Raw genomic sequence first — 27,231 nt, 5'->3', positions numbered from 1 at the left:
AAAGTCGATGTACTATCACAAGGGTCTTGAAAATTTATTATGAAGGTTGAAAAATTACATGGTGTCACTTTAAATAATCTAACTTTGTTGTCAATTTTACCTCAATATAACTGTCAAAAAATCTCATAAACCCAAGCAATATCTAAAGACCATAAAAAGATGCAGATTTTGGTGTGAGCTGGGCTCTTCTGACTATAGGAAGTAAAGCTGCAGTCACGCTAGACTTATGCAAATGTCCGATGTTGGTGCAGAGAGTGAAGTGGAGTGCAATATGATCTTTGGCTTTGTCCATTTGTGGTTTTCAGTAGATAAAAAGGTCACAAATGCTTGTGTTTCTGGTCTGACACATTCTCATGCATATTAATGGAAGTCAATGGAACGAAAAGTTTAGTGTGACCGCAGCTTCGGCAGAATGGATTCCAAAATGGTACAAATCAAGGGCCCTATTTTAACGATCTAAGCGCATTGTCTAAAGCACTGTCTAAATGGGCATGTTCAATGCCACTTTTGCTAATTTAACGAAAAACTGTTTGTGCCCTAAGCGCATGGCCTTAAAGGGTTGTTCCTATTCTGGCAATGAGTAATGGGTGTGTTTTGGGTGTAACATGCAATAAACCAATGAGAGTATCATCTTTAATTTTCTATAAAAGCCAGTTGCGCTGGCGCCATGACGATTTCCTATTTAGATGGCAGAATTTGTAAACTGAAAAACTAAGCAGTGGAAGAAGATGCCCAGTTTAAGATGGATATAAAAAATGCATTGTTTTCATTTGTATTGAAATTGTTATTTTTTGGTATTAAAACCTTTAAAAGTAGTTTTTTTTTTCAGTCATGGAAGTAAAAAAGCAGGCTTTTAATTGCTGTAAATGTATGAACAGCCTGCATGATGTGTAATCTGAAATAATAATTTACAAATATGCAAGAAAAGGTCTAAAAATACTTTATTTGTAACAAACAGGAGATTTACAAATGTGTGGAGAGCCGAAACGTTTCAGCACTCTGACAGCACCGTGAGTTTTTTGAAAAGCATACAGGTTTTTATCTCATCATATCCACAGGTACAAAGTCATCATATACAATAAATCTGTGGGGTAGCATTAAAAAAAACATTTCAAAATAGATGCAATATTTGCATTTGTTTAAAGAAAACAGGTGAAGCAGCTCTTTACACCTTCTAACATCTCATAATCGGTCCTCATTTATGTACAAAAGATTCAATAATAATAATTAATAATAATAATAATAATAATAATTAGAAAGGTTGAAGGGTTTAGATGTAAATTAAGTGCTGATTCATATAATAAATGCTCTAGCAAAATTAATAATACATTTTATGCAACAAGGTCATATCTGAATGTGTTCATTCATAAAAGCACTTTGCGCTCTTATTATGAAACTGTGCATATCTCTAACGCGCTCATTAAATAACACAAACAAAATTGCGCCATTGACTTTAAACTTTAGAGCAGGTTTTTGTTGGTCAATGGCGTAGTCTATTTCAGTTGCCTCAAAATAGCAACGCGCCAACAATGCGCCTGAACACACCTCGTTTTCAGACCAGAATGCCCATGGGCGCAATATCGGGCGCAAATGCATTTGCTATTTAATCAACGTGGTGAAAATGATCATTGCGCCGGGTTGAAACTAGCAAGAGACACACGTGTCGTGCATTGTGCTGCCCCAAATGTTTAACTCTAGGGAAGCTGCAAAAAAGTGGAGTGTCCCTTTAACCCAATCAGACCTGATTATTCAGGTCTTTAATCAGTGTGCCTTATTTTTGATTGGTTGATCAGCATTTTTATTGGTTTAAACCACAAAACATGTGATATCCATTCTAGTGGATGCAGGGTCTGAAGGGGTTAATACAGCAAATAACGAAACTGATGGGATGAGCACGTGTGACGGGAAACTGTAAGAACATGTGGTTTCAAAGGGAATGATGGGTAAAAAAACGTGTGACTTCATTTTTATAAATAAATATATTTTCTTTATTTAGATTTTTTTCAAATCTGTTACTTTAGTTCATCCCTAGCTGTGGGATCAAACTGTCTGTCGTTTTATGTGCTGCCAAAGTTTTTTATTTTAAGTATGTTTCCAGTTTTTCATTGAGTAAAAAGTAATAAAGTTACAGTTTGAGCGCATATGCATACTGTGGGAATTCAGTCTGATTTATAGAGCAGATCTCTGTGAATTCTTCGGGTTTCATGTAGTTAAGCATGAGGATTATGTCAACACATGTTTGAGCTTTAGAAAGATCCAAACACAGAGCTGCTTCTGTTTTCATAAGGACACGTGGATGTTAACAGTAATGTGAGGTATAGGTGATAACATATTCAGAGGTGATAAGATCTACAAAACATTTTTCTTCGAATATTCCCTGTAAAGTGCGATATTGATCCTGGACTTTCTCATCCAAAGCAGCCCACAACACCAGGGCGCCTCTGCTTCGCATTGGGTCATGATCACACTGTCATCATGCAGTGATCAAAACAAAACGGCAGCCTCGGTTTAAAGTTTATTAAAGGTGCAGTGTGTACATTTTAGTGGCATCTAGTGGTGAGGTTGAGAATTGCAACCAACGGTTCAGTCCACTGCTCACCCCTTGCTTTTGAAACGCATAGAAAAGTAACGGTAGCCGCCACCAGAAAAAAATGTCATTGTCGGAGACAACTTCGTAAAAAAGGTTTGTCCGTTAAGGGCTTCTGTAAAAAAAAATGGCGGCACAAAATGGCGACTTCCACGTAAGATGACCCTCTGTGTATGTAAATAAAAACATCTCATTCTAAGGTAATGAAAACATAACGTTTCATTATGAAAGGTCTTTATACACCCCTGATAATATAGTTTTGTATATTATTTTGCATTTCTGTCAAGAGATCCTTTTAAAAATTACACACTGCACCTTTAACCCTTTCCCCGCCATTGGCGAGATCACTCGTCAATTAAGAGAAAATGCTTCCCTGCCAATGACGATAATTTCTGGCTTTCGACAATACCGCTATTATCCACCAGGTGGACTTACGCAACTTATACAACCCAGAAGTAGCGCCTCACGTGAAAGAACTCCGTGTATGTTTTAAAGATCGCTCTGCATCTGATCTCTATCAAAAATCCTTCACAAAAATTGAATTATCTCTTTTTTTTTTAAAGCAGAGGGTCTGTTCTTTTATTTGATATATTGTTTGTTTAAATATAAAAAAAAAAAAATCTGGAAGGCATTAAACTTTTGTGAAAATTATGAAAAATGCTGCCGCTGGCTGGCAAATAAAAAAAATGCTGGCAGGGAAAGAGTTCAAACTATGACATTTTTACTGTTTTAATTTTCACATTCATATTGCCAATCCCAGTGTTAATCTATACCATACATGTGTTTATAGCTGGGGTACCTTTAATATTTAATGCTTATTTGAAATGATCGTAGATGGTCAGAGGTGCATCGCTCCTGCCAAAACCCAAATAAAAAAATGGAACAAGTTTCTCATTAAAAGACTGACCACTAAAAGAGAAGATATGATACATAGCCTGCACATCATAAAATGAGACCCGACCCTTCCTATAATCCACAGACACCCCGACTCTCTGAGGCTTCACACCTAGGGTAAGAGGAACATGTGGATCACCACAAGCCTGATACATAGATCTATATCTCACTCCCACAGTCCAGTAACCATTCTTAGGATTTATGTCAATCCAGCCCTTCCTGTTAACAGATTCTCTGGCCACACCCACATCCCAATCAGGTAACCCATTCACCTGCACCTCAAAGTAAAATTGATTTGATTCGATTTTACTTCCCAGGACGCAGTGACGTATATCAAACTTGTTATTTTGCTCTTCATCTTCATCGCTCTCTTCATTTGGTTGGATGTTTCCTCTTACTCTCACTTGTTTCCCGCCATGAGACACAATGAGATCTGGATGAGCTGAATCAGGATCCAGAGTCACATTCACTGCTAAAATATTGAGATTTCTCTATTAAAGAAATTGTTAAAAAATAAATAAACCAAAATCAACAATGCATCATCACCACCTTGTTTGTGCATCCTGCTTTCAATTATTTAACAGTCCATTGTCAAAAGTATTACTAATTTTTTTTAAAACAAAAACACACATGAAAATAAAATTTCATCAATGATGAAAATAAAATAAAAAGAAAAGCCAGATAAATTAAAATATAAGTCAGCTGGCTAAGTGATCAGCACTTTGTTTACGTGTTGTTACTGGTCACATAGACCTGCATCTGCCAAGGTGGTGATGATATAGATGTTTCAGCAGTAACAACATAAACAAGCGGCTTTCGTGGTCAACACATAACTTCCGTTAAACTCCGCTAAGAAGAATAACAACAAAGTACTTTAAACGTAGTTTATTTATTTTAGATTAGTTCAGTTTAGCAACTATAGTCAGACCATTAAAAAAACTGAAACCAGAAGTAAAGTTCGGACCAGACGCGTATCGTGACACCGCATGTGCGTTCAATGAAACCATCTATAGGCCCTGTGCTTCTTAATTCTTGTGCATCCTTGTTTCCTTTCCCGATGTCTAAATGGTTTTATAAAAAAACATCTGAAGAACCATTCTGTTTCAGACAAGGTTATTCGCAGGTAAATGAGGTTCTTTAGATTATAAAAAGATATAAATAGCTCTTTAAAGAACATTTGACTAAATAGTTGGAGGAACCAAAATAGGTCTTCTATGGTATGCATTCTTGAATATGATTTGAAGGTGTGACGTGTGAAGGGGGAGGAAATTTATATGTGCATCAGGTTTAAAGAGCACCAATTACATTGCTAAAAAACAACTTTTTTGTATTTGGTATAATACAATGGGCCCTATTTTAACGATCTGAAACGCAAGTCCGAAGCGCAAAGCGCAAGTGACTTTGTGGGCGGATCTTGGGCGCTGTTGCTATTTTCCCGGCGGGAGAAATAAGTCTTGCGCCGGGCGCAAATCAATAAGGGGTTGGTCTGAAGTAGGTTCATTATTCATAGGTGTGGTTTGGGCGTAACGTCAAATAAACCAATCAGAACGCTATCCAACATTCCCTTTAAACGCAAGGGCGCAAGTTCCAAGACGGGTTGCTATTATTATGACGGATTTGACAGGCGCACGCAAGGAGCGGCTCACAGCCGAGGAGACCGACGTTCTTGTAAGAGCAGTCAAAGACAGAGAAGTTGTTTTGTATGGGGATAGGAAAAATCCGCCCAAATCAGCGTCGGTTAAACAGGCGTGAGAGGAAATAGCCGCAATTGTCTCATCAGCTGCGCCAAGCACTACAATGATGTCAGGAGACGGGGGGATCCCAAGCTTGCCAGCATAAATCGGGCACGCCGGGCACACAGGAGGACATCGCTGCGTCCGCTGAAAGGGTTTGGGGGCTTTGAAATCGGACACAAGAAACGCAAGCAAGGTTCAACCCCAAAGTACACTTACAAATCAAGTTCACATACATGAAGGTTTCTTATGAAAACATTTTAATTATTATTTAGATAAAATAAACGTAATACAGCCACACAACAAACTTATAAAAATATTTTAATCGTTATTTGCATGATAATTGTTTAACGCTGCCACACAAAATAAATAAAAACTATCACCACAAGGCTCACCACAATGATTTCCCTTATCTCATGTGTTAATATTTTTTATTGTAACAATTTATGATTTAATGATTTCCCTTATCTTATATTTTTTATTATAACAATTTATGATTTGCAAAAATAACTGTTGCATCTGTGTAGATTAGATAAGCAATGCGCGTTGTGCGCGCTATACATTATGGTCAAGCATGCACCCTTAAAATAGCATAATGAACCACGCGCAACGCGCCACTGACTTTAGACTAGGTTTTTTTTGGTAAGTAGCGCAATTGTTTTTTGAAACTGCAAAATAGCATAAGAGATGGTTTGCGCCGGAGCACGCCTCCTTTTTTGCGCTGAACCGCCCAGGGAGCGCAAGTTCATTCCCTAGTTTGCCGACGTGCGTCTGTGGAGGGAAAAACCCGCTGTGCGCCAGTGCAAAATACGAAATGATACATGCGTCACTGACAAAGTCAATTGCGCTGGGTGCAAGATAGGGCCCAATGTGTTTGTGTGGTTTATGGTTCAAAAAACACATTATTTTCCAGATACTGTACTTTATTATTGCTCCTCTATGCCCTGCCTCCCTGAAACGCGTTGATTTTGTACAAAGCTCATAATTCTGAAAAGTGCAGTGTCCTTTGATTGGCCAGCTTACCGGCAGAAATGTGACGCTCCTTACTATGTTTGGAAGATAAGCTCTCAATGCAATACTGACAGTAGTTAATATCTTTACTACCTTATCAATACGAGCCGAATCTGATCAAGAAAATTCAGATGACCAAGCTGATCAACTTTGCCAGCTTGAGCAGAACCTCAAATTGGTAAGGATACTAAAACATTAAAACCATGTCTGCATTTGTGAACGTAGATTTCGATGTGATTCGTAATACGTAAGGTCGCGCAGGCGCATTACAAGGCCAGTGCAAGAAGAGAACTTGTGGTTTAAAAGTACATATTTTAATTTTTATTTTTTGGTTGAAAACAACGATCGTTTTGTGTAATTCCTGCTTTGATTATAGAGCAACATAATAATTGATTTTAAGAAACTATGCAGGAGCACATCCAGTCACATCTAACAATTGCAAATATACAGTGTATCACTTCAATATTATGATATCTTAGATATTGATATCTTACCTTCATATTTTCTCCATTGTGTGATATCTAAAAACAGGCAGGACAGAAGAGAGTCATACAGTAGAGTTCAAAACAGAGTTCTCATCAAAATCAATTTAATAACACTTAATAGTTCTTTTAATCATCACTTACACACTCAAAAAGAAAGGTACTTAAAGGTGCCATTTTTTGTGATCCCAATTTCAACCTTGTAATGTTGCTGTTAGAGCATAAATGATAATTGCAAAATTATAAAACTTAAAGTTCAATGCCAAGCGATATATTTTCTTTAAAGTGGTTTATTAAAATTAAAAAAACATTTTTGTAGCTCCAGATGTCCTGCCTTCCTTAAACGCACTAATTTTGTACAAAACTCATAAATCTGAAAATTGTCCCTGATTGGCCAGCTAATCTGTATGTTGTGATTGGCTGGAAATGTGACTTTCCTTACCATGTTTGAAAGATTCGCTCACAATCAGAGGTGGGTAGAGTACCCAAAATCTGTACTCAAGTAAAAGTACAAGTACTTATACAAAAATGTACTCAAGTAAAAGTTTCAAATCTAAATATAGCTGCAAGCAGCAATTCCGGGTTCAAGCCAAAACCAGTATATGGCGCAATGACAAAATTGTGCATGCAACATCAGGTCATGATTGTGTTACATCTAGCTAGTTTTATGACTATACACTTTAATTTAGTGAAGAAACAGTTGTATGGCCATAGGGCTGGCTTGATATCAAAGGTTTTGTTCAATTATAAGGCCATCTAGTGGTGCAAGCATACAATTTTTTTTTGTGTGGCCTCAGAATGTGCTCATACATCAGTGTATGAAATCTGGTGTAAAAATCTCATTTTGTTGCAGAGTTATAACCGTTTATGTGTAAAAAAACACCAAATTTAAAGGTAATTTTTAGTTTTTGCAATTTTCGGCCATTTCTGATGGAAATTTTAATATAATGCCAATAGAACTTTTTGTTCAGAAGGTAAGGTAAGTTTCTTACTATGGTGTTTTCGAGTCGATCGGAAAAACGCTCGCGGAGATATTCACGCGTGTTTTTTAAGCACTATTTTGCTGCGCAGGGTTAACCGTAAGGCGAATTCTGGCATGTTTGGTATCGTTGGACTCGGCAACTGTTCAGAACTCCAAAGAAACAATTTTCGTGAAAATATGTCAATCGGAGCCAAAGTTATAGGCGTGTAAAACATAAGTCTGACCACTAGGTGGCGCTGTGACGAAACTCTGCATGCACCCTTAGTTCCTGACTGGCATCAAAAGTACCAAGAATCGCGGCAATAGGCTGAAGTTTGTCGAAGATACAGCCTCAAATCCGTTTTTTTGTGCTCTACGTAAAATTCGTTGACACGGTTTACGGAAACGGATTGACGAATTGACATGAATTCCATAACTTTTTGCCAGTCGAATCATCTTGAGCCAAGGAATCAGAGGAAACAAGAATTTAATTTCTAGGACTTCCGGTCAGAAGTTATAAGCAAAAACGTAAGTGCAAATTTGGACTGTTGGTGGTGCTAGCGGGTTTGAGATAGAGACTCTAGATTTGCTGTGAAAATTCTTTAGACTGTTCTCTATCAGTGTGCCAAATTTCATAACTTTCCTACGTACGGTTCTATGGGCTGCCATAGACCACAATGGCGGAGGAATAATAATAATAATAAAAAGAATAATAATAAAAAGAAAACTAACGGATACAACAGGGGTCTTCACCCCTTCAGGGCTTGACCCCTAATTATTTACTTGAGTAAGAGTAAAAAAGTATAAGATGAAAAAACTACTCAAGTAGTTAGTTACTCATTACTTCCGATCTGATAGAGAAGTAGCGCAAAAGCACTGAAAAACAAACTACTTGGAGGGTTTTCACAAACCTCTCCTTAAAAGTCTCATTGTTCTGCTTATATACAAGTAAGCAGCCTATCTCAGTCCTGAAATGGGTACATTAACATCACATAACGTGTCATTTGAGAAAAAAATCTCAAACACACACACACACACAGATGTTTTCTGACGGTTAACTCTATATTTTATTTCATGTTCACAACACAAACTTATCAGCATCTGCCTTTAAACATGCAAACAGTAAACAAATAAGAACGTGTGTGTCTGTTTGTTATCATCTTTTTATATGATATATAGGTTATTTTCATTGCCATTAAAGTGCAATTACTGAACATAAACAGGAGCTTAATAAAAATGATCATTTTAGAATTTCATATGGAACTTACAGTATCTGTTTGTGCAAATCATCTCTACATTTATTATAATTTATAATACATGTTTCTTTCAAATCAATCTTTATTCTTTTTTATTTTTATTCATTCATTCTTTAGGAAGGATTTAATTAAAATACAATCCCATTTTTATTTGAATGTATTTTCTGCACATTAGTGAGGTGTCCGGATTTGTGTATAAATGCAAGACGTCGTTACATTATGCTGTTCAGTTTGTTTATTTGTGGGGAAATGATATGGAAATGTGCAGGTGTGAACGGGCTGTTTGTATGGTTTAACTTTGTCATCACTTGCACAAGAGTGCATATGGCAAAAAAACTCGGACAGTGTGTGACCGTTAATAGTGTTCAAATAGACATTCTGTGACACTTACCACTTCAGGTTGGATCTTGAATTCCTGTACGCTGAGATGTCAGCTCGTTTATTGAACAAAGCACGCATCACATTATGAAACTATTCTTTTTGACCTCTTGGAGTGAAAACATAGATCAAACTTGATGCCACTCATGATCTGCCTCCGATATCTTGCACAACGCACACGCGCCCTCATCTGCTTCTACTATCATCTATGCGCGGTCGCGCGCGCTAAAGGGTGTGACCGCGCGGTCGCGCGTTAAAGGGTGCCGCAGCCTGTCTCGCGAAACTTTCGAACACGCCCTATAAACTTTAAAAAATTATATATCGTCGCTGTCTGATGAAACTCACGTATGTTCATTTTGGCGATTTTGAGATTTTTCGACAGATTGAATGTCCAGGTTCATTTCCATATACAGTATGCGTCACATACCTAAATAGCCAATGAAAACTTGTGAAATCATGTCATCTGATTTTCACGTACCCGTTTGGTGTCAAAGCTGTCAATCACGCCGCATATCTTCCGCCTGTGAAGCATCTCGCCGGTCTCGTAAAGTTTCATCGAACCTCAGCACTGGATATAGCCGAATAAACATGACAATGACTTTCCTTCGAGGTAAACGTTTCCCCCGGACGCCAGACTAACATCTAGGAGTTACTTAATTACGGTAGGACTGTGCAAACAAAGTATCTGTCTAGCATTGGTGATATTTACGCTGGGGATTTCCCCACCACTTTTTGAAGGCGTTTGGTTAAAATGTTCTGAAAAATCAAGCGATGCTTAAGACTGGTTTTGTGGTTCAGGGTCACATATGTTGCTTTGTATGCTTATGGTGTGTTTTCTTGTACATATGTAATGAAATTCATTGTAATCATTTATTAAACGCGCTGCTGTTTTCTACGGTATGGTGCTTTGGCATTGTTCGGTTGAGCTGGTGTTGCAGGGATTGTTACATGTGTGATGTGTGCAGTTGTAATGGTTTTGTTCTGTGTTTACTTGTGTTCTGTGTATTTTTGTATTTTGGACTTTTATTTTGATACCCTGCTCTGTTCTGACTTTTATTTTGATATTCATCATGCCATGTCACAGTTCACATTTCCTGTCTGTCTGTATATAAGTCACTTCCTGTTCACCTGTTCCTGGGCTGAATATTATACATAGTAAGCCCAACCTGTTACCTGTCTGATTCTGTTATCTGCTGATCTGTTAAACCTGTTACCTGTATCTGTTCCTGTTTTTTGACCATTGCCTGTATTTGGATTTATTGCCTGTTTGCCGCCTGCCTTGAACTATCGCCTGTATTTGGATTACGTTTTGTGGATTAACCCTGTTTGGATTTGTTTGCTGGCCCTTATTGGGATTTTACATATTAAACACCTTTTGCACATGGATTCACATTTTCATCGCTTTCTTTAAAGCAACCACTTTACAGATTAATCAGCCCAAACCGGAATCCAGCGGAGGTTGGAAATTTCCCACCAGCAACATGACTCCAGCGGATCGTCTTGTGGGTCTTCGCCAAGGTAACAGATCTATTGAGGATTTTGTTGAGAAGTTCTGTGAACTATCTGGTCTGGTGAACTTTAAAGATTCATTTTTGAAGGACATTTTTTACTGTGGATTAAATCGCGACATTGCCCGTTCCATGCCACTCCATACACCACACTGGACATTAGAACAATATATCGATCACGCTCTGTTGTTGTGTGGTTCACCATTCACTGTGGGTGTTGGGGATGCACCTCCAGTGAATATTCACGACACGCCTAGCCACATCATGCCTGTTTCTGCACCTGGGTTTGAGAAAATGGCCGCCACCATGCCTGCTCCCAAAATGGCCGCCACCCTGCCTGTCCCTAAAATGGCCGCCATCCTGCCTGTCTCTGCACCTGTTTTCATGAGAGCGACCATCATTCCTGCACCTGTGATTCAGAGGGCCACCATCACCACCACACCTGTACTCACGAGGGCTTTTAGTCACCCAGCACCTGACATCAAGATGGCCGCCATGCCCGAATCGACCACCACAGAGGTATATCTCAGTGACTGTATACTTTCTGAATTTGCCATGGCCCTGTGGTGCGTTTGGTCTGCCTTCTGCTCGTTTGTCCCCTGTGTTCCTCCAGGCTCTGTATCTGAACCATCGGAATCATCTGATCCGCCCGTCTCATCTGATCTGCCCGTCTCATCTGATCTGCCCGTCTCATCTGATCTGCCCGTCTCATCTGATCTGCCCGTCTCATCTGATCTGCCCGTCTCATCTGATCTGCCCGTCTCATCTGATCGGCCCGTCTCATCTGATCGGCCCGTCTCATCTGATCGGCCCGATTCACCTGATCTGCCCGATTCACCTGATCTGCCCGATTCACCTGACCTGCCTGATTCACCTGACCTGCCTGATTCGCCTGATTCACCTGATCTGCCTGATTCACCTGATCCGCCCGACTCCTCTGATTCTTCTGATTCATCTAATCCATCTGATTCATCTGATTCGTCTGTCCTGCCCGACTCATCTGATTCGTCTGTCCTGCCCGACTCATCTGATTCGTCTGTCCTGCCCGACTCATCTGATTCGTCTGTCCTGCCCGATTCACCTGTCCCGTCTGATTCACATGATTCGTCTGTCCTGCCTGATTCACCTGTCTTGTCTGATTCACCTGGCTCAACTGTCTGTTCTGATTCATCTGGTCCACCACCTGGGACATCGCCACCCTGGGCTTTGGGAGCTTTCCCAAGTTTTTTTTGGGGGGGGGTAGTACCCGGACACAGGGAGGAGGCAGAGGACACCAAGGCGGAGGCCGAAGTGTGCTCGGACCCTTCCTCTCCCTGTGTTCCAGGTCTATTCCTGCCCCATGATATAGCTCCAAGCCTGCCCCATGACCCAGGTCCTAGCCTGCCCCATGACCCAGGTCCTAGCCTGCCCCATGACCCAGGTCCTAGCCTGCCCCATGACCCAGGTCCTAGCCTGCCCCATGACCCAGGTCCTAGCCTGCCCCATGACCCAGGTCCTAGCCTGCCCCATGACCCAGGTCCTAGCCTGCCCCATGACCCAGGTCCTAGCCTGCCCCATGACCCAGGCCCGCATCTGCCCCATGACCCAGGCCCGCATCTGCCCCATGACCCAGGCCCGCATCTGCCCCATGACCCAGGCCCGCATCTGCCCCATGACCCAGGCCCGCATCTGCCTCATGTTCCTGGACCATCCTGGCCATATGACCCAGGACCTCTCCTGAACTGCCCTGCCTTCGCCAAGAGGTCCTGGCCCGCCCCCCCACCCTCTATTGGACTGTATGTTTTGTTTGTTGGGCTCCGGGAGTCGCCCTTTAGAGGGGGGTTCTGTAATGGTTTTGTTCTGTGTTTACTTGTGTTCTGTGTATTTTTGTATTTTGGACTTTTATTTTGATACCCTGCTCTGTTCTGACTTTTATTTTGATATTCATCATGCCATGTCACAGTTCACATTTCCTGTCTGTCTGTATATAAGTCACTTCCTGTTCACCTGTTCCTGGGCTGAATATTATACATAGTAAGCCCAACCTGTTACCTGTCTGATTCTGTTATCTGCTGATCTGTTAAACCTGTTACCTGTATCTGTTCCTGTTTTTTGACCATTGCCTGTATTTGGATTTATTGCCTGTTTGCCGCCTGCCTTGAACTATCGCCTGTATTTGGATTACGTTTTGTGGATTAACCCTGTTTGGATTTGTTTGCTGGCCCTTATTGGGATTTTACATATTAAACACCTTTTGCACATGGATTCACATTTTCATCGCTTTCTTTAAAGCAACCACTTTACAGCAGTCGACATTGTTGAGGGTTTTATGCTGAGTATTTTCTTGTTGTTGACTAGCCTACGCTATGCCCATTTTTGATGCGCGTTATTCAATATTTTTCCTGTCCTGCAGTAATGTTTTTATAAGATATTTTGTCCCCACCACTTTTCAACACAAACTGACGCCCCTGTTGTGTAGCATTACCATGTCAGTGTATTGATTCATTGTCCCTTAATGGTTTGCAAGAGACATTTAATACACTTATAATTAATATTAAATAAAGTAAGCGTATTTAACTAAGATGTAGGCTATTTAATAAACTGAGCGTATTCATCTGTCAATATGAAACGCGACTTTGGCCATTCTAATTAATGATCGGAAGAACGCGTATCGATCAAAGTTACTGTAAAATATGCACGCATGTCCATTTAAACTCAATTTTGGTCAAATGTGGATTATATCATGACACTGGCAAGAATATGGTTACATGTAAATATGCCGTTACCAAGTAAATGTAACGAAGTAAATGTAATTCGTTACTACCCACCTCTTCTCACAATGCAATGCTGATAGGAGTTAATTTAAGAAATAAAGGTACAAAAGTATAGTACTCTTTCAGAAAGGTACACCTTTGTACCCAAAGAGTGGTACACCTTTGAACCAAAAGGGTACTGCCCCAGTGACAGCTTTGTACCTTTATTTTTGACAATGTAGGCTGTGAGTCCAGGCAGGAGGAGTTCTGAGAATGTTGGTCTTGTCCACACACACACACACCAAAGGAAATGTAAAATTGTAAATCGGACGATAGTTGCTCTTTAACAAAATTCACTTTTCAAGGACTACAGAGAACGGCCGGTTTGGACTACAGCTCTCTACTTCCAGGTATATGACGATAATATTCATAATTGTTGACTAACCACCGCCTGGAATATGAAAAAAAAGACGGGGCCTTATTTCGCTACTATGGAGAAGAGGAAGAGTTGCATTAGTAGTGTTTTTTCGCCATGCCAACAAAGCTCTGATATTTTCATCCCAGAGTCAAATCCCCTTTGTTTGGCCTTTTCTGAGGACAGCTTCCTTAATCTTGCATGACCTTTTCAGACAATGTGCACTATGCTTCTATCGTCGAATCCAGAGCCGGACAGTAACGGAGTACATTTACTTGAGTACAGTACTTAAGTACAATTTTGAGGGATCTGTACTTTACTCGAGTATTATTTTTGGGGAGTACTCATGACTTTACTCAAGTACATTTGCGAGGCAAATATTGTACTCTTTACTCCACTACATTTCTATCCATAACTGTGAGTACCCGTTACTTTTTCTAAAAAAAAAGGAAAAAAGAAAAATCTCAGATACCCTCGAATTGTTGTTTCCCTTTTCTCAAACGTGATTGGATTGTGCAGGCGCCACTGATTGGGACAGCCTATCAGCTATCTCCCCTACAGCTTTCCGCCAAAGTCCCAATAGTCAGATTTAGATAAGAGAAGAAACCATGGACGAAACAATGGATGAAGACACAGCAGGTCCATCCTGGGAATGTGACAACCCGTGGCTCCTCCTCGCCAGACTATTTTAATTTTCTAAACAAGTTAATGATAGTTTTCGCTTTAAGTGTTTGCTGTGTTTACCAAAACAGAGCTTCATCACCGCTTACAAAAATTCAACCCCTTGAGAGCGGCAGGGATCACTGATGATCCCGGATTATTGTTCAAAATTCATTACTCTTCAAAACATCACACTCTTACAGTACTTGATCTGGACAAACTCAGCATCACAAGACAGGTTTAAGACTCCAGCTTCAACATTTGACCACTGTTTGTTATTAAACTGGTGTTTCCGGTTTCACGCTGAACAGATCGTGCATCGGAGCTCCGTCGAGTTCTTCATCTAAAAGCCTTTTTTTTACTATCTTATTCCTATTTATATATTAAGTTTTACCTAGGAATACTTTACCGTGGGGATTATTGAGCAGTACTACCACGTGAAACTATTTATCACTAATAAACACCCACAGTGTTAGCATATAGCCCGCTAGCTTCAACAAACGCTGCCGACTGAAGCTAGCATTTTCCGATCTAATGGCGGATTCATCTGATATATGCTTTTCTGACCTGTCCTCGCCTGAGCGGGAAGCTACGAAGGAGTTGATCGGTTTGAGCAGATCCAACGCGAGCTACAGCGCCCACTTCACCATGTCTCCGGACGTCCACAAGCGACCGAGGAATGCGACAAACGAGTACTCCACGCGATGCAGCTTTACGGACCGTAAGCGAGTGAACGGAGACGCCATTGCCCAACATGAAAGCGATCGGGAAGCTGTGGAGGAGCCGCTGCCCGGCCTTCGCAGATTCAGCATGCCCAACATCACCCTGGACCCAGACGTTCGCAGGCGACTGAGGCGTACCACAACCAAACCCCCAACGCGATGCAGCTCCGCGGAGCGCGTTCGGGTAAACAAAGACGCCATCGCCCAGCATGAAAGCGGTAAGACTCCGCTTGTTATTGTAACATGTACTACTTGCTACATGTATAGTTTAGCTTCTGCCGTTAGCATAGATGGGTTTACATGCACTAAGTGTATTGAAGTATTAAGATTAACTGAGAAGGTTGCTGAACTAGAATCGCGCATCCGAACGCTAGTTGAGGATAGCAAAACCGCTAACGTTACTGTTGTAAATACTGTATCGAGCGAAAAGACTAATGGCTCGGTTCCGACATCAGATGCTAATGTAAACATTACAAACAATGTATCGAGCGCACATAGTGTTCCGACATCAGATGCTAATGTAAACATTATAAATACTGTATCGAGCGCGCATAGTGTTTATCATAATACACATGGCTCGGTTCCGACATCAGAGTCAAGTCGGCGGTCTAACTGGGTGACTGTCAGGCGGCATAGTCATATACGGCGTCCATCTAAGACCCATAACGTTACGGTACTTTCTAACAGATTCGATCCCCTAAGGAATACACTAGCTGAAACACCTGTTAAAAGTGCCCTGGTCATTGGAGATTCTATACTCAGGAACACTAACATTGAGGCACCAAACACCCTAGTCGACTGTATACCGGGAGCCAGAACGTCTGACATTAGATCCAAACTTAAAGTGCTGGCTAATGCTAAACGGAAGTTTTCTAAGATTGTTATTCACGCCGGAACAAATGACACCAGACTCCGACAGTCGGAAATCACCAAAGATAATATTAAGGAGATGTGTGAAATTGCAAAAACAATGTCAGACAATGTAATATGCTCTGGTCCCCTCCCCGCCTACCGGGGAGATGAAACACATAGTAGATTAGTGTCTCTCAATGGCTGGATGTCAAAGTGGTGCCCTCAGCATAATGTAGGGTTTATAGACAATTGGAAGCATTTCTGGGGTAGACCATTTCTCCTAACCCGAGATGGCCTTCATCCGACATCAGAAGGAAGTGCTATACTCACCAGAAATCTGATTAATATTCTTAATTCTGATATAGTATGACTATCCAGGGCCCAGGTCAGGAAACAGACGGATCAGCTTAACTGTCCGTCTGTTAGCTGGCATGATATGTCTAGATCACATATATCCCAGAACTTCGAGTCGATCTTACCAGAATATCAACACATTTCAACTGTATCTGTTCCCCGAACAAGCAAATACAGAGCACCGCTTGCCACATCACGTACAAATTTGACCAACATAAAATTAGAAAACAATACATTACAAGATGAACCTCGAATGTTAAAATTCGGCCTTCATAACATTAGATCGCTTACCAATAAAGAACCTATTGTTAATGAAATAATTAATGACCAAAACTTAGATGCACTCTGTTTAACAGAAACCTGGCTTAAAGCAGACGACTACATTAGTTTAAACGAATCCACCCCACAAGACTATTATTATAAACACGAACCTAGGTTAAAGGGGAGAGGGGGTGGTGTAGCTACAATATACAACAAAATTTTTAAAGTAAACCAAAAATCTGAACTAAAATTTAAATCATTTGAACTAATGTTGTTAAATATGGAAATAACTGATCGTAACCACAAACAGCTCTCTTTTGCCTTAGCTACAATCTATAGACCTCCGGGCCACCATGCAGATTTCCTTAAAGAAATAGCAGATTTTCTGTCTGAGCTTGTAGTCACTGTAGATAAAGCTCTTATCGTTGGTGATTTTAATATTCATGTGGATAACCATAAAGATGCTTTAGGACGTGCGTTTATGGATGTTCTAAATTTTCTCAATATTAGACAAAACGTGACAGGGCCAACGCATACTCGTAAGCACACATTAGACTTAATTCTGTCACTCGGGCTTAATATTAATGACATCAAAATATCACCTCAGAGTGATGCAGTTTCTGACCATTACCTTGTGTCATACACTGTACTTCTAGATAGGATCACTCAATCCACAACATGCTACAGATTAGCCAGAACAATAATTTCCACCACTAAAGATAGCTTTATTAGCACTCTTCCAGACCTCTCCCAAATTAAACATGCAGATAACTGTGATGATCTAGATATTGTAATAGAAAACCTAAACAATGTCTGTTCTAACACATTGGATGCCGTTGCTCCCATTCGAAAAAAGAGAATCAAAGAAAAGCCGCCAGCTCCATGGTATGATCATCACACCGCAGCTCTTAAAAAGGCAACTAGGAAAATGGAAAGAAATTATAGAAGCACAAAATTAGAAGTATGGCGTGCAGCATGGAAAGATAGTGTTAAACACTACAGACAGGCTATTAAAACCGCCAGATCTACCTATCTTAGCAAGCTTATAAATGAGAATCATAATAACCCTCGTTTCCTCTTTGGCACCGTTGCAAAACTGACTAGAAACAAAGAACAAACAGAAACCAATAGTAAACTCCAACACAATAGTAACGACTTCATGAACTTCTTTTCTAACAAAATTACGGCTATAAGGGAAAACATCGTAGCTACACAGGCAGCCACCACTCTACCCGTTAGTTCACTTAACACTAGACTACCACACGAACATCTTGATTCATTTAAACCTACTACAATAGAAGAGCTCTCTAAACTAGTAACGTCATCCAAATCATCGTCCTGTATATTAGACCCCGTTCCCACAAAACTACTTAAAGAGGTATTTCCTGTAGTGTCAACCCCGGTTCTAAATATCTTTAACTCATCGCTAGAAATAGGATACGTTCCAACATCTTTCAAACTAGCAGTTATTAAACCGCTGATTAAAAAACCACAGCTTGATCAGGGAGAGCTTAATAACTTTAGACCAATCTCAAATCTCCCTTTTCTTTCGAAAATATTAGAAAAGGTAGTGGCAAGCCAGTTACGCACATTTTTGACAAATAATAGTACATATGAAAAGTTCCAATCAGGATTCAGGCCCCACCATAGCACAGAGACAGCGTTGCTTAGAGTTACAAATGACCTCCTATTAACATCCGATCGTGGTGAAATCTCAATTCTTATATTATTAGACCTTAGTGCAGCCTTTGACACAATAGATCATACAATCTTACTCAATAGACTAGAAAACTATGTTGGTATCAGTGGTCAGGCGCTAGCATGGTTTAGGTCGTATCTAACCAATCGCTATCACTTTGTTTATGTAAACGAGGAAGAGTCATATCACTCCCTGGTTAAATACGGTGTACCGCAGGGATCGGTTTTAGGTCCTATCCTGTTCTCGTTATACATGTTACCTCTAGGAGACATTATCAGGAAACATAACATAAGTTTTCACTGCTATGCGGATGATACCCAGCTTTACATCTCCTCACATCCCAGCGAAACACACACGTTTTCTAAGCTAACAGACTGCCTTAGCGATGTTAGTGACTGGATGGCACATAACTTTCTTAAGCTGAACTCCAATAAGACAGAGATACTTATTATTGAACCGAATCGCTACAAACATAATATGTCAGATTACACGTTGCACATAGATGGCTGCACTGTGGTGCCATCTTCCACGGTAAGGAACTTAGGTGTGATGTTCGACAGCAACTTATCCTTCGATAGTCATATCGCCAACGTCTGCCGTACAGCTTTCTTCCACCTTAGAAATATCTCGAAAATACGCCATATACTGTCTACATCTGACGCAGAGAAGCTTATCCATGCTTTTATGACCTCTAGAATAGACTATTGTAACTCGCTACTCGGGGGATGCCATGCAAATCAAGTAAACAAGCTTCAGCTAGTTCAAAACGCTTCCGCAAGGGTACTTACTCGATCTAAAAAGTACGACCACATAAGCCCAATTCTGGCATCTTTACACTGGCTACCAGTTAAATATCGCATACAATTTAAAATATCACTACTCACCTACAAAGCTTTAAATGGCCTAGCACCCTCATACCTTAGAGAATTACTATCAGAATACAATCCATCACGCACACTACGGTCACAAAATTCTGGTCTCTTGATTATCCCTAGACTATCAAAAGTGTCTAAAAGTGGAAGGTCATTTTCCTACTTAGCCCCTAAGCTCTGGAATGATTTACCAACCAATGTCCGAGAATCAGACACAGTCGATAATTTTAAATCTAGACTTAAAACTTTTCTCTTCAACAAAGCATTCGCATAATTTGTCTAGTAAAAGTACTTAACTCGAAATAGTTATTTGTACCGAACAAAGCACTCGCGGTCATAAAACAGACCAACCAAATAAATAAATAAAAACCTTATCTTAACGTATAGTCGGATTGCGATTTTGGAACTTTCGTGTTCTTGTGAATAGTATGCCATACAAACCCGTTTGCCACTGATCGTGCATTAACGGCGTCAGTGGGGCATCCAGCCTTAGTCAAACGGGTTGGCACGTATGGTTGGGTTGGGCTTTTGGCGCTTTCTTTATATTGCGAATACTATGCCATACAGACCCGTTTGCCACTGAACCTGCATTAACGACGACAGTGGGGCTTCCAGCCTTAGTCAAACGGGTTGGCACGTATGGTCGGGTTGCGATTTTGGCGCTTTTTTGTGTCTTGTGAATAGTATGCCATACAGACCCGTTTGCCACTGAACCTGCATTAACGACGACAGTGGGGCCTCCAGCCTTAGTCAAACGGGTTGGCACGTATGGTCAGGTTGCGATGTTGGCGTTTTCTCATGATCTTGTAAATAGCATGCAATATAGACCCGTTTGCCACTGAACCTGCATTAACGACGACAGTGGGGTTACAGGCCTTAGTCAAACGGGTCGACAGGTTTCATTTTCTCTTTCTCTTAAAAATCAGAAGGTGACCCTTAGTTACCATATATACCGTCGCAGTGGGCCCCCAATTCGCAAAATCCTCAACTGTGGATAATATAATTATGCCGCAATAGTTAGTCTGTCTGAAACTAAGCTGATTAAACCACATCACTGTGTGACACTTGCATTACATGTGAACGGCCCCTACGCTAATATGATTTTGTTTTTCTCTCCCTGTCCTGTCCTCGACCCTGAGGACAATGGGACAAACAGACCCAGTTCCGGTAGATGTGAAAGTCGACTCACCTCTGATCTACTGGTCGTCCATCACTGTGATGCCCAGCTGATGCCTGACCAACGACCACCGGCAGAACCCGCTTAAACCCCGCTTAATCCCCGCTTAATCTCCTTATCCGTTTATATGTGTTTATATACATATATATCTCCCAAGGGTTTTTCCCTCCTAGGACTTTTTATTTTTTTTTCCTCGGCTCAACAACCCGGGGTTTTTGTTTTTTTTCTCCTAGGGGGTTTTTTACCCCGGGGAGGTAGCCTGCTTGGGCTTAATTTAGCATCTTCTCCTAGACGTTACATTAGTAATACGCTCGTTCATAATGTCGAGTCATAGCCTCAGCAAATTTGACAGCTTATGCTATTGTGTATTATGTTGTGCTATCTGTCATTTTTCTGTGCTTTTACTGCTTCTATTAATGTAAAGCTGCTTTGAAACAATTGAGTATTGTGAAAAGCGCTATATAAATAAAATTGAATTGAATTGAATTGACATTAATTTCTTAATTTATTCTTTATTCTCGTCTTCTCCGGTTTATTTGTATTCAAATACATAAAATATACAGAATGCGCCAGGGCTATTAGTACAATGGTGCGCATATTTGAAGAAATAATGATTAATTATCACATGTTAGTAAAATATTTAGTCTTACAGAATAAGATTTCTATTCATTTTCCACTGAATTATGCGATCTGAAGAGCTCAAAGAGCGAACGGAGTGAGATGTGTGTCTCCTCTTCCTGATTTGTGTCAGATTTGACCTCAGAGCTTTATCATTTGCTGTACAGCTGTCAATCATCTCACGTGGTTCAATGTGCACTGTGGCAGTAGTAATGCAAAATTTAAAAATGTACTCTTGTACTCTTGATACTCAAGTACTTTTAAAAACAAGTACTTTTTACTTTTACTTGAGTAGACATCTGACTGCAGTACTTTTACTTGTACTTGAGTAAAATTTAGCAAGGGGTAACTGTACTCTTACTCAATTAATGAACCTGTGTACTCTGTCCGCCTCTGGTCGAATCACAACACACTGGACACACTACACAATTAAACATTACGTATTTCTGAAGTAGGGACTTCATAAAACAAGGAAGACATTAGCCCAGTTTTATGACAGTAAAAACAGCGCTACAGAGATAAATAAATTGTAATACCCTTCATGTTTCCACACAAGAAGCATGAACACATTGTTTTGCGCACCATAAACACAATCATAGCTTCGGAAAAAAAACACAGCAACTTTAAAAGGGTCTTTATAGGGATGCCATAGAACAGGGGTCTTCAACTACTCTTCTTCGGGGGCCAGATTTTAAAGGGATAGTTCGGCCAAAAACGATATTAAACCCATGATTTACTCACCCCCAAGCTGTCCGAGTTGCATATGTCCATCGTTTTTCAGACAAACACATTTTCGGATATTTTAGAAAATATTTTAGATCTTTCTGTTCATTAAATGTAATGTTACAGGGTCCAGCAATAGTCCACGACCTTCAAGTCCAAAAAAGTGCGTCCATCCTTCACAAATTAAATCCAAACGGCTCCAGGATGATAAACAAAGGTCTTCTGTGGGTAATCCGTGCGGTGTTGTTGTAGAAATATCCATATTTAAAATGTTATTAACTTTATAAACTACCTTCCGGTAGCGCCGCCATTTTGGAGTGATGCGCATTCAGGATGAGAGCTTACGCAGCGTACAGAGTTTCTCTGCTGCTGCTCTGTCCCCCGCCCTCCGAATTTGTCATACGTCACTAAGAAAAGTGCGTACACTACGCTAATCCTCTCTCCTGAGTCTAAGATGGCGGCGCTACCGGAAGGTAGTTTATAACGTTAATAACATTTTAAATATGGATATTTCTACAACAACACCGCACATATTACCCACAGAAGACCTTTGTTTATCATCCTGGAGCCGTTTGGATTTAACTTGTGAAGGATGGACGCACTTTTTTGGACTTGAAGGTCGTGGAGTATTGCTGGACCCCGTAACATTACATTTAATGAACAGAAATATGTAAAATATTTTCTAAAATATCCGAAAATGTGTTTGTCTGAAAAACGATGGACATATGCAACTCGGACAGCTTGGGGGTGAGTAAATCATGGGTTTAATATCGTTTTTGGCCGAACTATCCCTTTAAAATTGTAAATATGACAAGGCCAGCCAAACTTTTACCCATTTTTTTACTTTTACCATATATATATATATATATATATATATATATATATATATATATATATATATATATATATATATATATATATATATATATATATATATATATATATATATATATATAAACATATTAAAAAGCATGCATTTTCAAAACAAATGCACACTTCTTGTATCCAGTGTGTTGCCTTTTAATTACTGAAAACTCATATTTTCTTTATTAATATTTAGAAACAATTGCAACATGTAAGAGTCTGTGTAAATGTTAATAGTAAAAGTGTAAAAGATCAACACTCTTAAACATATTTAGTTTATAACTGTTTAACTTTCATTAATTGTTACATGTCAAGTATTCACAACATATAGCCACTCCTAATGACTAAAATTGCACTACATGTTTTCTTTTTTTATATTTTATAGATATATAGGCTAAACAGCCTTTCCGTTGTACAGATATAACTGTCGGGAGTTCGCCCCCTAGAGGCAGTCGTAATGAAATTGTAGTTTAATCGTAAATCTGTCATGGAAGAGAACCTTTAATCTACGAATATATTTATAGTTAATAATTTACTTACCAGTAATCAATCGTTTTTAAAGTATTCAAGTGTGGTGATAAAGTGAAACAAAAAATAATTCATAATTTTTACTTTGCACACAGTTTTGTTTGGAACACACTGAAATACATCACTTCCGGTCGCCGCGTCACATGTGGTGAAGCCGCATAAGCCGCGTTTGTTTTCTTTAACCCATCCAAAGCTCGAATTGGATCAGATAATAAAGCACCCACGGTTGGCAGGACCTTTCTGACTCACTTTCCGTGTTCTCGGCTGTCATTTGTCATGTACAGTGGAAAGGTAAAAGTAACCACGCTGAATTTAGATCAGACTATAGTCATTTCTCAATCCGAAGGCTGCAGCCTCGGAGGTCGCATTTCCAGGCTGCATACGTTATTAAGTCTTATATCAGAATTTTAACAATTATAAAGTTGACTATTATTCTTAGTTAATCGTAAATTGTTGTAATATGCTTATGATTTGTGAATGTAATGCTCAGTTAACTTAAACTTGATGACATATGCAGTTTGCATATGCGACCTCCGGAGGTTGCAGCCTTCTGATTGAGAAACGGCCAAAGGTGACCGGCGGGCCGGATAAAGATGATTGGCGGGCCGCACTTGGCCCCTGGGCGCCAGTTGACTAGCCCTGCCATAGAAGAACCAAACATTTAGCCAAAGGTTCTTTAAAGAACCATTTTTTTTTACATCTTTATAATTTAAATAACCTTTTGGGAAACAGAAATTGTTCTTGGAACCATTCAGCCAAAATTGGTTCTTCTATGGTATTGTGAAACACCTTTATTTTAAAGGGGTCATAGCATGAAAATCAGCCTTTTTCCATGTTAAAGTTTTTATTTAATTGGGTCCCAAGTGCTTCTTTCAACCTAGACAATGTGTAGAAGATCAACCCAGTAACTTTGATTTGGTAAACCACTCTCTGCAAGCATGCATACCTAAAAATAGGTATAGATTTTTTTTATTGTGTTTCAATTTCAACAAACCACCATCATTGCGATCAGTGTTTGCATTTCATGAGCTCATTTGCATTTTTGGACATTCAAAGTGGCAATTTTAACGTGTTATAATAAATTATCTGTGGGACATTTTAAACTAAAACATCACACATACACTCTAGGGACACCAAAGATTCATTTTACATCTTATAAAAAATTCATAATAAGACCCCTTTAAGGAGTGTAAATTAACCTATGTTAGTAATAAATTATTAAACAAGTAGAGCCAAATAAACATATTTACCAAATTCTGTGATTCCTTTCTGATTCTGTAACAGTTGATAAAAAGCTGGAAAATATAAAAAAAGACAAGAGAACAACAATTAATTATTTTATAACACTAGGAACAAAACAACAAACATTATGGGTCCTATTTTAACGATCTAAGCGTATTGTCTAAAGCGCACAGCGCAACGTCTAAATGGGCGTGTCCAAATCCACTTTTGCTATTTTAATGACGGGAAAATGGTTTGTGCGCCAAGCGCATGGTCGAAAAGGGTTGGTCCTATTGTAATGGGAGTATTTTGGGCGTAACGTGCAGTAAACCAATGAGAGTCACAGCTCTCATCCCCTTTAAAAGCAAGTTGCGCTGGCGCTATGTCTAATCCCTATTTAGATGACGGACTTTGTAAACTGAAAAACTAAGCGAAGGTAGAAGATCCCCAGTTTAAGATTAATGTTAAATAATTGTGTTGTTGTTCACTTGTATTGAAATTGTTATTTTTTTATTAAAACCTTTAAAACCCGTTTTCTTTTAGTCATGGAAGTAAAAAAGCAGGCTTGTAATTGCTTTAAATGTATGGCTATCCAATATCATCAAAAAATAATTTACAAGTATGTAAGATAAGGTATGTACTCTAAAAATACTTTATTTGTAACAAACAGGAGATAAAGAATTTACAAACGGCTCTCCGCACGTTTCAGCACTTTGGACAGCGTTTTTTTTAGCAAAGAGTTTTTTTTAAGTATTACTTAATGTTTCTCATCTCACCATATCCACGGGTACAGAGTCATCATATACAATAAATCCATGAGGTAGCATTAAAAAAAAAAACATTTAAAAACAGATGCATTTGTTTAAAGCAAAGCATTTATTTACTTACCAGGCTGCAGGTGAAGCAGCTCTTTGCGCCTTCTAACTAGGGTGGCCATTTGTGCCAGTTCCGCCGGACACGTCCCGAACATGTTTTCGGGTTCGTTTTCCGGAAGTCGCGTTGCTCGACCACATACGTCATCAAGGTTTAATATTTCGGGTTTAATTACAGAAAACCAACCGTTACATTTCAAGGTAAGAATGAAACTACAACGATTGTATGTCTTAAAATAAATAAATCTTAATTTTCGAATGTATTTTAACTGAAAAGTGAGAACCTTGATGACGTATGCGGTCGAGCAACGCAACTTACGGAGAACGAACCCAAAAACATGTTCGGGACGTGTCCGGCGGAACTGGCACGAATGGCCACCCTACTTCTAACGTCTCATAATTAGTCCTCATTTATGTCCAAGAGACTCAATAATAATCTTTTACATTCAATCCTTTAATCTTTCATATTTAAAAACATTTTGTGCTGCTGCGCATTCATGTACTTTGTGATAAGCAAACCCGCATTGTCCTCCCGTTTATAGGCGCATTTTACTAATGCGCTCTTTAAATAACATAAAACATATTGCGCCATTGACTTTAGACTTTAGAGCAGGTTTTTGTTGGTCAATGGCGTAGTCTATTTTAGTTGCCTCAAAATAGCAACGCGCCAACACTGCGCCAGACCAGAACGCCCATGGGCGCAAAAGGGGATGCAAATGCATTTGCTATTTAAACAACGCGGCGCTAAACGTGAAAATTAGGGTGGAAACTAGCGAAAGATACTTGTGTCGCGCATTGTGCTGCATTGCGCCGGGTATAAGATAGAGCCCTAAATGTTAATATAGTCCGACAAATACCTCTTTAAAACCATTTGAGAAGCAAAATATTAGGAAAACTGACATATCAAACTCATAACAAATAACAAACTTGAATGTTACCTATCTTCTTATGCAACAAAAAAGCTACTAGTATTCCAGCGATCACACTGATCAATACAGCGACAAAGATCAAAATCATTAATGTTCTCCAAGAGTGAAACATTTTACCTGCAAACAAGAAATGAAAGTGAGCAAATTGAGTACTTTGTGTGGAGTGAAACAATTCTTATATATTGTTAAATTAAGTTAAAGTTGTACAGTACAAAGTACATTGGATTACAACAAACTATGATGCATAAAATAGACAAGCTAATAGCAAAATGATTTTTGTTTTATGTAATGCATGAAATTACTACTAGTACTATAATAGAAAAACATAGCAACGGCAAACCTAAAAACGAGCCTAACCCTAAAACAAATAATGCTTTACAGGTATTTTACCTGAAATATAACCAGAATCAGTGTGTGTGTGTGTGTGTGTGTGTGTGTGTGTGTACCTAGTAATTATCACGTTGTGGGGACCAATTGTCCCCACCAGGGGCGATTCCAGGATTTTATAAATGGGGGGGCACAGGGGGGACCAAGAACCAGTCAGGGGGGGCCAATCAAAAAATTCAAATGAAAATAAATACTGGTTTAGAAAATATTAAGCATGGTTCCCAAAATCTTGTGCAATGCCACATGTTCTAGATGGTATTCATTTTTTTTTTTCATTAAACAACAGTTCTGTTCCAGAATAGTTAACTTTAAATAAATTGTCATAATTTACTCATCCTAAAGTTATTTCAAACCTGTATGAGTTTTTCTTCGGCTGAACACAAAATAAAATATTTTGAAGAATCTTAGTAGCCAGAAAGTTGATGAACCCCATTGACTGCATGTTATTTTGTACCTACATATGAAGTCAATGGGATCCATCAACTGATTTTGGTTACCGACATTCTTAACTCTTTTCTTTTTTGTGTTCAGCAGA

The 27,231-nt window shown here is 39.4% G+C and overlaps 1 protein-coding gene across 1 annotated transcript; it reads right to left on the bottom strand.

The window, feature by feature from the left end:
• Window positions 1-1,706: 1,706 nt before the first annotated feature.
• LOC141362835 (E3 ubiquitin-protein ligase TRIM21-like) lies at window positions 1,707-26,176 on the bottom strand. The gene is made up of 4 exons (XM_073865092.1): window positions 26,164-26,176; window positions 24,538-24,582; window positions 6,720-6,746; window positions 1,707-3,953 (listed from the first exon to the last, which is right to left on the bottom strand). The coding sequence occupies exons 1-4, from the start codon at window positions 26,174-26,176 to the stop codon at window positions 3,403-3,405; spliced, it is 636 nt and encodes a 211-aa protein (XP_073721193.1). The 3' UTR covers window positions 1,707-3,402.
• Window positions 26,177-27,231: the final 1,055 nt, after the last annotated feature.

The sequence above is a fragment of the Misgurnus anguillicaudatus genome, unplaced genomic scaffold (assembly GCF_027580225.2).
Source record: "Misgurnus anguillicaudatus unplaced genomic scaffold, ASM2758022v2 HiC_scaffold_29, whole genome shotgun sequence".
NCBI lineage: Eukaryota > Metazoa > Chordata > Actinopteri > Cypriniformes > Cobitidae > Misgurnus > Misgurnus anguillicaudatus.
The sequence above is the reverse complement of the archived record's forward strand: the minus strand, read 5'-3'. Positions and strand labels throughout refer to the sequence as shown.